Below are 15,099 nucleotides of genomic sequence, written 5' to 3' on the forward strand. Positions count from 1 at the left end.
TTACCACACCGGGTGACACCAGTCCTAGTGATGCCATTGTCTATCCACTCGCATAAGCATGCCAAACAGAGGGGCCAGGGTCAAAAATAGACTCTGCCACACCTAAGATGGTCACTAGGGTCACATGGGCAACCAGCATCCAATCAGATCACTGCCCCAGTGACTCAGAAAACCATAGAGCAGTGGTTCTCAACTCTTGTCCTCAGGACCCACTAACAGGCCAGGTTTGCAAGATGACTGAAATACATCACATGTGATAACATTTGCTGCTCAATAGGGATGAGCTTCGTGTTCGAGTCGAACCCATGTTCGACTCGAACATCGGCTGTTCGATCGTTCGCCGAATTGCGAACGTTATGGGCCGTTCGCGCTAAATTCGTGTGGCGCGTCACGGCCCATAATTCACTGCGGCATCGCAGTGCATTGCTGGCTGATGATTGGCCAAGCATGCACTATGACCCGCATGCTTGGCCAATCACAGCGCCGTCAGTAGAGAGAGCTGTAATTGGCCAAAGCCAGGGTGGCTTTGGCCAATTATGGCTCAGGGGATTTAGTACACACCCCACACTATATAAGGCCGCCTGCACGGCGGCCCTGTGTAGTGTGTGTTCCGGTGTGCTGAGAGATAGAGAGAGAGAGAGACAGTGTCATTTGATTTGAGTTAGATAGATTAGGCAGAACAGTCAGTCAGTTAGCTGCACTTACAGTGTATTGTGTATATATATGCATCCCAGGTGTTGCATATATATATATACACTGTATTCAGTTTAGCTAGATCCGTTCCTGTTATCTTCTATCTAGACTATTTACATTTAATGCAGTGCGTCCTGCTCACAGTGTTCAGCTAGATCCGTTCCTGCTATTTACATTTAGTGCAGTGCGTCCTGCTCACAGTGTTCAGCTAGATCCGTTCCTGTTATCTTCTAGACTATTTACATTTAGTGCAGTGCGTCCTGCTCACAGTGTTCAGCTAGATCCGTTCCTGCAATTTACATTTAGTGCAGTGCGTCCTGCTCACAGTGTTCAGCTAGATCCGTTCCTGCTATTTACATTTAGTGCAGTGCGTCCTGCTCACAGTGTTCAGCTAGATCCGTTCCTGCTATTTACATTTAGTGCAGTGCGTCCTGCTCACAGTGTTCAGCTAGATCCGTTCCTGTTATCTTCTAGACTATTTACATTTAGTGCAGTGCGTCCTGCTCACAGTGTTCAGCTAGATCCGTTCCTGCAATTTACATTTAGTGCAGTGCGTCCTGCTCACAGTGTTCAGCTAGATCAGTTCCTGCTATTTACATTTAGTGCAGTGCGTCCTGCTCACAGTGTTCAGCTAGATCCGTTCCTGCTATTTACATTTAGTGCAGTGCGTCCTGCTCACAGTGTTCAGCTAGATCCGTTCCTGCTATTTACATTTAGTGCAGTGCGTCCTGCTCACAGTGTTCAGCTAGATCCGTTCCTGCTATTTACATTTAGTGCAGTGCGTCCTGCTCACAGTGTTCAGCTAGATCCGTTCCTGTTAAATTCCTACTGACCGGCAGGCTTGTCTGGTTACAGTATATAAAGCTACCTGAAGAAAATTACAGGTGTTCTATTTGATCCTATTAGTACCACGGTCAGGCAGCTAGACTATTTACATTTAGTACAGTGCGTCCTGCTCACAGTGTTCAGCTAGATCCGTTCCTGTTATCTTCCTACTGACAGGCAGGCTTGTCTGGTTACAGTATATAAAGCTACCTGAAGAAAATTACAGGTGTTCTATTTGATCCTATTAGTACCACAGTCAGGCAGCTAGACTATTTACATTTAGTACAGTGCGTCCTGCTCACAGTGTACAGCTAGATCCGTTCCTGTTATCTTCCTACTGACAGGCAGGCTTGTCTGGTTACAGTATATAAAGCTACCTGAAGAAAATTACAGGTGTTCTATTTGATCCTATTAGTACCACGGTCAGGCAGCTAGACTATTTACATTTAGTACAGTGCGTCCTGCTCACAGTGTTCAGCTAGATCCGTTCCTGTTATCTTCCTACTGACAGGCAGGCTTGTCTGGTTACAGTATATAAAGCTACTTGAAGAAAATTACAGGTGTTCTCTCCCAGCTTAGTGCAGCTACAGGCCATTAGTATGTCTGGAAGGCCAAGAAGGAGAGGCAGACAGTCACAAGCCAATAAGAGAGGGCAAGCAGGCTCTGTGTCTAGTGCTGGTCGTGGAGACGGTGCATCCTCATCAGCACGTGGCCATGGGACACGCTTGGCCTTTTTTTCGGCAGCTGGCCATGTTGAGCCGCAACATGCGGAAGACTTGGTCGAGTGGATGACCAAGCCGTCCTCATCCTCCTCATCCTCTCTCACCCATGCCCAGGGTGCTTTGTCTGGCAAAGCAGCGGCCTCTTCCCTCAGCTCAATGTCATCAGTGACTCCTTCCCTAGCTCCACCATGTCCTCATGAGGATTCCCTCGAACTGTTTGACCACAGTGTTGGGTACATGCTCCAGGAGGATGCCCAGCGTTTGGAAGGCTCTGATGACGATACTGAGCTCGATGAAGGCAGTAACATGAGCGCGGACAGAGGGGGTGCCCAAGAAGGACAGCAATCTGGCAGTCATGCTCCCCCTGCTGCAGCATACTGCCAGGTTTGCTCCAGTGATGAGGAGGGAGGGGATGATGAGGTCACTGACTCAACGTGGGTGCCTGATAGGCACCGCCTGTATACTGCTGTTCAGAGTATATAGGGCCTGGTGGCCCCACACCTTTCCTTATTTTAATTTGGGTGCGGGGTTCCCCTTAATATCCATACAAGACCCAAAGGGCCTGGTAATGGACTGGGGGGTACCCATGCCGTTTGTCTCACTGATTTTCATCCATATTGCCATGACCCGACATGACATTAAACCCGCAAGCAGTTTTAAATGAGATTTTTTCCTTTAAAAATGACATTTGGTGCAGGGACTGTTCTAAACATGGGAAACACGCGTCACTTTACAGGCATACTATAGACACCCCCCAGGTACGATATTTAAAGGAATATTTCACTTTTTTTTTTTTACTTTAAGCATCATTAAAATCACTGCTCCCGAAAAAACGGCCGTTTTTAAAAGTTTTTTTTGCATTGATACATGTCCCCTGGGGTAGGACCCGGGTCCCCAAACCCTTTTTAGGACAATACCATGCAAATTAGCCTTTAAAATGAGCACTTTTGATTTCGAACGTTCGAGTCCCATAGACGTCAATGGGGTTCTAACGTTCGTGCGAACTTTCGGTCCGTTCGCGGGTTCTGGTGCGAACCGAACCGGGGGGTGTTCGGCTCATCCCTACTGCTCAATAATTGCAGTATTCTAGTTTGCATCTCCCCATTGTAATCCTTCAAATCTGGCCTGTTAGTTGGTCCTGAGGACAGGAGTTGAGAACCACTGCCATAGAGGAAAAATGGAAAAGGATGCTGTCCTTTTCATTTCATTCTGTACCTGGACAGACCTAGAGGTGGGCAGATGTAAATGAACAAAAGTCTGTTTACATCTATCTGTCCATAGGGCTGCATGGACCTTCCAATCAGGTCCACCTGAAAAACTGACAGGTGAACCTGATTGGAATGCTAATTTGAAAGGGGTCTCCTTTCGTCTGATTTATGTTAGCACTAATGCGCAAAAGCTTATATCAGTACAGATGAAAGGTCCATTGATTTACTCAGGAATATGTTTCTGTTTCTGATGGAACATTTGCTCGTTTTCTACACTGATATCTCACAGCAAGGTGATCTATATAGTGAATCTTTGTGTATATTTTTTAAGAATGACTGCAGTGGCACTTCTATCAGCATGACTTTTTTTGTCTAGTACTTGGTACCCACACCTTCAGTACTAGCACTGTGCTCACTTGTTATAAAAACAGACACCAACTTCTTGTGTTGGCTTCTTTGTGTACAAGTGACAATGAGCCTCCTACACTTATTACTGAGTAAGTAGCTGGGGGTGGTGTGGGTGTCAGAGCTCCATACTGGGATGGGGGGGAGAGGAAGCTTGGTAGTAAGAGGATTTGGAGGGGGAAATCTTTATTAGTGGGAATGTGAGAGGAGCTTTGTAGTGGGGGGAGTTTGAGGGGACAAATTTTACTGAATATACATTAAAATACATTAATCATAAAAAAGGAGGGGTATTAAAAGGCACCTACAAAGAGTCAACAGACACCCAATCCTATAGTATGGAAACAAAAAAGGTCACAGTGTATTGCTGATTATATCGGAGTCCACCAGTGGGGTAAAAATTTGATGAATTTCATGAATTTGCTGCTAGTGTGTTGCTCCATACTCAAATGTCAACGCGTTTCGCAAGATATGCTTGCTTCTTCAGAACTGATTGGGTGGGTGCTGAGTGACTTCGGATGCAGAGGAGAGAACGGTGATGACCAGAAAGAAGGAAAGACACACGTGGGGTATCAAAAAGGGAAGGAGACACGGGGAGAGGAATAGGGAATTCCTAATGATAGCAACAGGAGCCAGCCAAAAATATCAAGATGTGCATCTAGAATATACATTGCTGTATTACATAGCAGGTCCCAGTATCTGACTGGAGAAGGATGGATATAGCGCCATCAAGAAACAATGCTGAAAAACATATGGAATCACATCATAATGGGCGCAGTTCCCACCACGAGTGGAAATACAATGGGGTTCCTGCCTTTTGTATTCTGTATACATCGGAATGACACCAACAACCCCAATAGTGTATATACCATCTGGCATGCCTCACAGCAGTAAACCATAAGAATAGACCACCATGGCCCTTTAAGGCACACTAAACCTTCCATCCAAAGAACATGGCATCGCCACTCTCTTTTTGCTATAATTTGGATGTTGGCAAGGTGAGGGTCTTTCTTCCTATCTTCCTTTACATTAAATTTCCCATTCTGCAGGCATATTTAAATGTCAGTAGTGGTCTTCCAATGGCAGATGAAACCTGGATCTAACACCACCAGCTTATTTTGATTTATTGACATTATTAAAAAAAAAACACCATATAAAGAATTTCTTCATGTAGTTAGGAATGCCCTTTGTGGCCTCTTTAACTTTTATAGATGTAGAATAGGCATATACAGTTTATACTATACTACTTTTCCCAGACAGAAAAAACACCCACAACTGTTTTTATATGAAAAGGCAGTTTTCCTATACTTGGCCTCCCTAGTGGTGAATAAAGCCTAACTGCAGCCAAAACATTTTATATAACATGGGGAAGGGCAAGAGTCTCTGACAGGTTTTATTGCCTTTTTCACTTTCAGTCAGAACAGGGAGTAATGTCCAATTGGGACTAAAAAAGCAGCTCCTAGGATGAACCACACAGAATGTATTTACCTTGTTTGGGACTAAACATTACCATTACCACTATCATGATTGTTTGCAGTGTTTGGTGAATTAAACATTAAACATAACACTATTATACATTTGGTGGGACTGTCCCTTGCTTCAACCTTTTTTGTCTGAGGCGCACTCAGTGATTTCTCAAGTATCGTCTTACACTTTAGACTATTCCCCAGCGCAATACTTACTTCACCACACTTTCTGATGCAAACAGTCAATGCAACAAAGATGTGTATGCTTGTTCATTAGGGCTGTACCCATGTGCCCTCCATCTTGGAGTAGTTTACTTGCCTAAGCAAAATTGCAGAGATGGAGGAGCTCATCTATATAGTGAAAGACTCCCCTTCCAAATCTACAGCTACATGGGCCTGTTGGCTCCATTTTCTGGAGACAGATGATTACCATTGGCTTAGGAATGTTCCCCCTCCATCACAAGCAATGACTGCCATGACTGATACTTGAAGGACCCTCTCATTATTGTAGTCTAGGTTTCCATTGCCTTGGTATCATGTTCCCTCAATATAGGATAGTCGGTGCTGGAGGGTCATCTCATTGGAGGACCCTCTTGGCTCCATCTCCCCTAACCCTACCCCCACCCTTTTCTCCTCTCCTGCGTTCCCCCTCTTTCCCCCCTTGAAATTCCCCCCCTTTTTTTTCTTTTCTCTCTTTCTTTATTGTCCACCCATTTCCTTCTCCCTTCCCTCCCAACATGGGCTGTTGGAGCCTGCCTCCCAGGAAAGGTTAACGCTAGGAGGATCCTATTGGCCATAGTACACGATTTACACCCTGACACCGAATTTAAAATTGAGCCCTCCTCCACTGGCGACAATATGCCCTTCCCCATCCAGGAGCGAGATACTGTACCACTAGCCTTTCCATTAATTGTAACTTACTTACTCCCCCCACATGAACTCTTTTTGTTTTGCTCTGGGTTTTTTGCGATACTCAATAAAGGACATGTTTCCTTTTCTAAGATACTAATACTCAGATGTTTACACTGTACAGGTAATGTGGTTTGGTTGATTAGTGATGCCTGTCCTCAGTCACATACTGCCATTAGATTCTGTTTTGTTTTTACCTTGATCTGGTTCTTGGAACCCTTTCTGTATCATAAAATGTCCTTCTGTTGCATTGTCTACTGAGCATATTACCAATAAACTTTGTTTGGAAAAAAATATTAAACATATTTTTTTGTTTCTTAAGTGATAAACTACACAGTAAGATCAGTTTATTAATTTATAAACATTTAAAAAAAATGTACCTGAAGAGTACAGTCTCCCTTTAAAAGGGAAATGAACAATGGAAGCTGAGGCCAAAAATGGCAGGAAGAGGGCAAAGGATTAGTCATTTGTTTTGCTGTGGTTTCCCTGCAGCTGATCTTTTCTGCTTTACTGACCTACCATGACTTTTTCTGCATTGTTTCTCTTTGTGGAGGTGGGCATCTAGGTAGAGATAAGGTTTTGTTTCCCCATGTTAGAGCTCTCCAGCAAGAAGAACAGTGAGCTGCACAGTAGGGACATCGCCAAGTCTTACTCAAAAGTTCACCTTTACAGAAAATCAGTAAGATGACTCCCCATCATACCCGGTCCCACTGTACCCAAGGCTGGCAAGCTTCTGCACTGACATATCATATAGCCACTTTACCGGTCAGGGGATTTGAAATCCCTGTGGCTTTCTCTCCTTTTCTCCAGCGATGACAGGACGGGCTACGTGGATTCTGATTGGTGGGCTCCGTCACATGTTCCTTCCTCTGCCGTAATCGTGTAGAGAGGTCTGGACGGCCGCACACCGGGATAGGCAGATAAAATCTTCTTTATTCAAAACATGGAATAATAAAATACATGACACCACTGGAGTGGTACAGTTTAGCCTCTAACACGTTTCACGCTCGTATAAAGCGCTTACTTATGAGTAAGCGCTCTGTACGAGCGTGAAACGCGTTAGCGGCTAAGCTGTACCACTCCAGCGGTGTCATGTATTTTATTATTCCATGTTTTGAATAAAGAAGATTTTATCTGCCTATCCCTGTGTGCGGCCGTCCAGATCTCTCTACACGATACACTTGTACCAGCAATTGCCAACACCAGGGGCTCTCTCCTTTCCTTTGCTGTGAAGGAAAAGAGATTTCAGCCTGGCTTGTCCGGAGCGGTGGTAACTATTTCTTCCTTCCTCTGCCCTCATGAAAAAAACAATAGATGGCATTGAAGTAATCATAAAGTTAGCCTTGCAAAACCCCAATTGCCTACTTTAATGCCGCATACACACGATCGGAATTTTCATCAGAAAAACTTGGATGGTTTTTCTGATGGAATTCCACTCAAGCTTCCCTTGCATACACACGGTCACACAAAAATTCTCTGAACTTTTGACCGTCAAGAACACGGTGACATACAACACTACGACAAGCCAAGAAAATGAAGTTCAATGCTTCTGAGCATGTGTCGAATTGTTTCCGAGCATGCGTAGTTTTTTGCGCGTCCAAATTGCATACAGACGATCGCATTTTCGGATAGGAACTTTTCCCAACCGAAAAATAGAGAACATGCACCCAATCTTTTGCTGGCTGGAATTCCGCCAGCAAAAGACAGATGGAGCATACACACTGTCGCATTTTCCGATAAAAAGCTCTTATCAGAGTTTTGCTGGCGGCATTTCCAATCGTGTGTACGCAGCATAAGAGACAACTATATTTAAATTGTTTACTGCAATAAAGGGAAGGCAACCACCCCTGTGTGTATCTTCTTAAATTTAGCATTCTTCTGAAGTAGATGAACTGTGTGAATGGATTTCAGGGGACTGTTTGTCTGAGGTGAGATGGCTGGAGTATAATAATATCCACTGGAAGGGTGACAGAGTCTGAAACTGTGGCCTCTGAGAGTTTTTGAGTGACAGGGGACCTACATGGAGACCAGGATGGTAACCGTAGAGAAATACACCATTAGATTTTGCATGTTTTTTGATCTATGTACCAGTAATTCTAAAATGCAATTGTAGATAATTTATGACCATAAAATCATAATATGCTAATGCGTTACTGCATTTAAACATTTTTTTTCCTTTTGTAGGTTTTCCAGATTGCATATGTCATTATTAAAGCAGCAAACTCTCCTAGACCCGGAAACTGGATTTTAGAGCGATCTCTCGATGGTATCACTTACAAGCCATGGCAGTATTATGCTATCACCGACAGCGAGTGTTTGACCCGGTATAATATCCACCCACGAGTTGGAACACCTTCGTACACAAAGGATGATGAAGTTATCTGCACATCTTATTATTCAAAGATTCATCCACTTGAAAATGGAGAGGTAAATTGTGCAATGAAGCAAAGGCAAAGACTTTGACAGCACCAAAAGCTGACTTTACTGTACTCTAACTGACAGGTTTTATTTGCCTGACAGCAGCACACTGCAGGCTGACAGTGCTCTCTGATTGCCTGTAACATAACAGAGGAGGGGGCTGAATAGGAAAACACATTTACATTTCCACAGAGTAATGTTCCTGCACAAAGAAGACAGACAGAGCAGCGAAGGTGACATAGTGATGAGCCCACAAGTTCATGCTGAAAAAAAGAAAATTCATTACACTATGCAACAAATGCCAAGAATGACAGCAATGTTTTGTGACTGTTTAACAGGCTTTCATTATATCAAATAATTATAAAATAAAATTTGTATGAACGTTATTTATCAGTATTAAAAAGGTACAAATGCAAAATATTTAACAGTAGTTAATTTGTATTTAACTAATAGAACTAAAATTAATTCAAAAGATCGGTGCAGTCTTATAGAAAGGATAAAGTCAAAAGCTAACTTCCACAGGAAGGAAAATCAAAAACCCAGTGCAACTGATGTTAAGACTGTCTCACAGGGGCATACATTTCCCAAATAGTCTGAAGAATGGCAGATTAATTGTTTGGATAAATACATAATTATTTTATCTTCTAATAGCTAACAGCAGTTTATATTATTTCTTGTAAGGAAAGCATGTAGTACATATAAGAAAAAAAAAACATTTATGGAAAGGGAAGACCCACATCAGAGGCATTGCAGTGCAACAGTGTACCTGGCTATAGAATATAAAGAGGGCCCTACCAGATCAACTGCAAGGAAGTTGAGCATGGATTATTTTTTTTAACATATTTAACAGCATTTCTGAAAAATTTGTATCAAATGTCTGTAGCGCACTACCCCCGTAGGAGCTGCTAGTTAGTTCGTTCTTTCCTGTAGTGTGACCCCATTACCCCTTCACTGCACGAATCATACAGCAAACACTCCAGAACAGTAAAACATTAACTTTATTCCTTTCTCTTGATGCATGGCAGAAAAGAATGTGCAATATGTACAGTCTGTATCTTTAAGAAGTATGAGCTGCCTCTACATCTTTGGTTCCTTTTGACAGCCACTTCCCGCTTCACATGTCCAGATTATATAGAGCCACACTGAATAACTCTTAATCTGCACTTGCTTCCGGTTATACTCTGCATATCTTCTCCCTCCTGTTTACTGCTACTTCCCAACCGTACAGCACTTCCAAATTATATCCAAAGAACGTTATTCTGAATAAAGTTCTTAGACTGACTGATTGGATTTCTCCAGAGTGTTAATTCTTTAAGGCCAAACTCCCTTTGCACAAACTTCTGTATTGACCCGCACACCAATGCTCTTTGCGAAGTATTGATTCTCTAAGGCCAAAGGTCTGCACCTCCTCCTTTAAGACCCGCACTTTAACACCCTCAGTCTTTGGAATTACTGTTTTCCTGGGTTTCCACTCACTTGTACTCCTTGTCAACAGTCCATGTTTGTCACAGAATGTTGAACACCCAATCTTCCTCCTGTTAGTCATATCAGTTTCCTCCTGTTAGACGTAGCAGTTTCCTCCTGATGTCTGCTCCATTTCTCCTCCCCGCATGGCATGTTCTCCTACCCAGAGGGGAGAGCTCCTGAGCTGCACCAGCCTCTACATGCTGTCTTCTTCTCTTACATTTCCCATTCCATCCTTGAGCATGTGACCCAGTGTTTATATAGGCCTGAAAGCCCCTACCCATTCAAATTAACTATTGGTTCAGGGTGACCTACACAAACTAACTGCATCCTGTGTGCAACCCATACTCCCTCCAGAACCTCCCACTGGAAGAACAGGGCATCAATCAGACAGAGTACAGGTGGTCACACCCTTCTTCTATTCTGTAATTTCTCCCAACCAATTCAACCCAACCAGGTTCAAACCAACAGGGCAAAACACTGGCAATTTTACCTGACACTAACCCTATCTGACTACTTTAGCACACACCTAAGTAGGTGGGCGCTACATGTCTATAGGATCCTTTGTGTGCAGCAGCAAACAAACCAAACATATGTCATATTATTCATAGTATTATAACAATAAAAAGCTTAGTAAAAGGACCTATACTACTGTATACCTTACCTTTCTTGGCCACATACTGTACAGCGTGATCTGATCATACAATCTCTGTATGAATGTGTTTCAATCCACCCATATACAGTATTTGTAATAAATCCCGTGGGACATTCCCCAGATTTCACCAACATCTCAGTGTCCTGCCGGTCCGGGACATATCCTGCTTTCAGGAAATTGTTCTTACACAGGGAGAAATGATTTGGAAGAGACGAGAGTAGGGCAGGCCATACATTATGCAATTTCCTTTCTTTCCACCACATGTGGAAGGAGAGAAAATTACTTGATTTCCCATTCAAGCAGCCAGTCACAATTGTGTTCTGCTGGGAGCCTTCCCTCCTGCTAGAACATAATGATTAGTGTTGCCGTGTATAGCTTGCGGCACTAATCATTCAGGGAGAACCCAACAGGCTGCTTGTACACAAGTCGATTGATGGATCGACTTGTGTACAACCAGGGTGCCCATACATGGATTGAAATTAAGTTAGTCCCTGCTAAACCGGGCAAATTTTGATCCATGTATGGATGGCTTTAATTTGCCCAGATAGGGGTAGTTATGGTGAGGCTTTTCCTCCCTGAGTACATGTTACAGTTCCTACTTTATGTGTAACTAATCAAGTAAGTTTGGTCTATTGGGCTGTAAACTTTTGATTTTTTTTACACACAGCCATAATTAGTGATGAATTAGTGATGAATCAAAGGTAATTTGGTGGTGGAAACAATACTGCCACTAAATTAATGACTTCTGTGTGAAGCAAACAGAGGTTCAGGAGGGAGAACGGGACAAATCAGGCCAGTTCAAAGTAACATCTCTTACCTAGTAAAAATGTAATGTATTTGAGCTATATTTATTGAGTTTTTTTATCGAAAAGAGTTTCTATTAGTATTGAAATAAGAATAAAGTAAGAACATTAGTGCTGACAAAGACATGCACCCACAGTATGTTTTCATATTCATGCAAAGGAATAGATAAGACAAGATTTCTGCAATATAGCACAGACGAAAGATTAGATAATTGGCAAATCAAATTTCTGAAAATAAATGAAATTAGAGACCTAATATAACTGTTCACAGGAATAAGTTCAAAAGAGTATAATTGATTGAGAAATTATGAAATCCTAAGCCAAAAGTGCTATATGCCATTTCAAATGTAGAGATATTTGGATCTTAGTAGTAGCTTTAGCCACAGCAGGTCACAAATAAGTATATGGCACTGCAACCTTAGTACATCAAACCTAAACATATAAGAGCCACTGTTCAAAATAAGTTGGGGCTGTGTCTAATGTACAGCAAGTAGAAGATTCTGCCTGCCACATACTCCAATTTTTTAGAAAATTATTTTATTTCACTGTTTTATTTATCTCCACTTTCCGTTGTTGTAAGGTAAACACCCCATCTTGGATCCGCAGTTTAGCTATCAGCTAGTCAGAAAATCAATATCCTCTTTTAGATCTGCAAAGGATTTGAGTTGCCTACCAGTTAAATTATGCTCTAAATACCAACTGATACCATGACTACACCAGAGCCCAGGATGTGGCACCATACATAGCTCAGGCAAAGATTGATTCTTTCAAAGGGAAATACAATTATTAACCCTCAGAATAGTTAGCTTAAACATACCTATGTGCCATAATTTGAGACACTGTGTCAACATCAGGTTGGAACACTGTGCAAGCTTTAAACCCACAAGAATAACAAATAGAAGGTCTAGGGGAAGGGTAGTCATAAGTTGCATAAATAGAATGGGGTTCAGAAGTGCGCATGTGGAAATTTTGAGAAGTCTGTAACATAATACACTGTATATTTCACAATAAAAAAAAAACTTGCCTTGTCTCCCCTTTTTACATTGCTGTCCAAACTGCTTACATTTTCTCCAGTGTTATACTGTGCTATATGTCTAGCTTTTGTTTCTAAAATATGGTTCTGTCTTTTTTATATCTTCATAGCAACTTCCTCATCTCTGGAATGTGGGGTTGTAGTTTTGAAACATTTTGTGCATTCTGTATTGACATTCTATTAATCTTTGTAGACAATATTTTAACTTTATGTTAACTTATATCTATTACATCAGCCTCTCAGGTGTCAGAGCAAAAAGCACATAAAAAGCCAGTCTGGGGGAGAGGAGAATGTTAGATGTACTAGCAGACACTAAGAAATTGAACCCAAACTCCAGCTAAAACTTTATAAGCAGTTATAGCAAACAATTTTCCTTTTGGGGTAAAGGTTTTACATAAATAAAAGCTGAACATTGTAAGCACCCCTGCTCGTGTGAATTGGTTTGACTCATCTCTGTAACTGATACATTCTGCTGATACAAACAGCAGACTTACTGGCTGGATAGGCCAGATGAAAATAGAAGAAAGCCTAAAAAAGAAAATGAATGCAGTCATCACATCACATCAAGAATTGGTATGCTGCAATATGATAAATATTGCTTTTGGGGGTTAATACCACTTTAAATGCAAAAAAATAATAATAATTTTGAACATGGAATAAAAGTGGTTCACATTGAATAACAAATCACCATAACACAGTGTCCATAAGAGTCCATAGAAAATCTAAAAGAAAAAATATATTCCAATCAATAAATCCGAAATGGGTAAAAAAGGGGAACAAGTCTCCCACCATCGACGCTGTGTGAGGCTATCTATTCCAGATATATCACTCAGTGTTCAGTGCTCAACACTATATGATGACCATTATGTATGTATATGCATAAAGGGTTAATGTTTCACGGTTTCCACCACACCAGCTCGTATGTCTCCACACAAGATATTCATGGGTTTTCCCATAAACAAACCAAGGAAAGAGAGAACATCTTGCACAGAGTAATATAGTTAAAAACGAGCAATGTTTTTTTAAAATCCACATATACACTCACACAAGGCAAAAGCATTAGTGGTACAAGAATATCCAGATAATAGAGAAATAATACTGCGTCAATCCCAAAGGTATTTTTTTTTAGCGCTACACTTTTACTTTATATAGTGGTACAAGAATGTATGCATCCAAATGGCAAGGCATCCCATAAGGTCCAAACGTCCGGCAGAAGTCAATAACCTTGATATTAAGCAAGATTAAATGTACCATTGAAAATGATCTAGTACAAATTGTAAATCAGCATGGATGCTTAGTTTGTGTAAAAATGTAGGAAATGCGTGCAATCCATCGTTATGCTGCTCGTGTACATAGTGGTTGATTTCCTAAAACTGGAGTGTGCAAAATCTGGAGCAGCTCTGCATAGAAACTCATCAGCTTGCAGTTTTTTTTTGTCAAAGCTTAATTGAACAAGCTAATGTTAGAAGCAGATTGGCTACCATGTACAGCTGCAGCAGATTTTTCTCTCTCCAGTTTTAGGAAATCAACCCCCATAGTTTCACAGTAAACACAGCTTAAAGATGCAGATATTTGTGTTGTACTGCTTAGGTCAGAAACACAAGATGGAGTCATTTTTAACAGTATGCAAAAATAATATTGAGAGCTGTTGCAATTTTTCACTCAAACATGCATATATAACACAAAGGTGATACAGGCAAGTAAAGGGATAATGTTAAAACAAAGTCCCGTTAAGAATAGAGCTGAAGGGGATGGTTGTCAATGACACAACAATATTTGCTAAACAGTTCATTAGGCTGACATTTTCCAAAAGTCTTTGGGGAATGAAAGAGTCAGGAAGAGTGTGACAAGAGTAGTCCATGACATTTAACCGGAAATTTAAAACATGGCATTTGAAGCAAATCTGTACTCATTAACAATACCCTAGAAACAAGCTTGTGTTTTTTCCTTGAATTCACAGAATCAGTCAGATGTTTATTAGCTGTGATGTTTGTGCTATGAAAAAAAAAAGTAAGGTGTTTACTTTTAGGAAGATTTGTGGACTTAGTTAATATTCCATTAATCAATATGACATCTCTTTGTCATTCATCTTGATACAACAGCAGATAAACAGCAGAATGAGGATAGTAGATAAATGTACAATAGAAAGAAGCCAATACTATCTATTACATCCATTTGTGATATTGTTGTCCCATATTTTATTTAGGTTCACTGCAAACATATTGTGATTTTCTATATTGTTTTCCTATTTTGATTGGACCTGTTCTTATTTCAAATTACTTGTTCATGCCCTATACAACCTTGTAGATAAAATGTTAGTTACGTGTGCGTTTTGACCCTTATGCCCCGTACACACCATCGGACATTTTCCATCGGAATTTCTGTCACACAAAATTTGAGATCGAGATCTCAAATTTTCCGACAACAAAATCCGTTGTCGTAAATTCCGATCGTGTGTACACAATTCCGCCGCACAAAGTTCCACACATGCTCAGAATCAA

At 41.3% G+C, this 15,099-nt stretch overlaps 1 protein-coding gene across 7 annotated transcripts in view; it reads left to right on the forward strand.

Moving 5' to 3' along the window:
- Positions 1–15,099, forward strand: part of LAMA2 (laminin subunit alpha 2) — a 1,513,089-nt gene that overhangs the window by 422,290 nt on the left and 1,075,700 nt on the right. For all 7 annotated transcript variants that reach the window (XM_073627245.1, XM_073627247.1, XM_073627249.1 and 4 more), the window contains exon 4: positions 8,410–8,652. In XM_073627245.1, coding sequence (XP_073483346.1) covers positions 8,410–8,652 — 243 coding nt within the window. The remainder of the gene's footprint in view (positions 1–8,409; positions 8,653–15,099) is intronic.

This window comes from Aquarana catesbeiana, linkage group LG04 (assembly GCF_042186555.1).
Source record: "Aquarana catesbeiana isolate 2022-GZ linkage group LG04, ASM4218655v1, whole genome shotgun sequence".
In the NCBI taxonomy this organism is placed as follows: domain Eukaryota; kingdom Metazoa; phylum Chordata; class Amphibia; order Anura; family Ranidae; genus Aquarana; species Aquarana catesbeiana.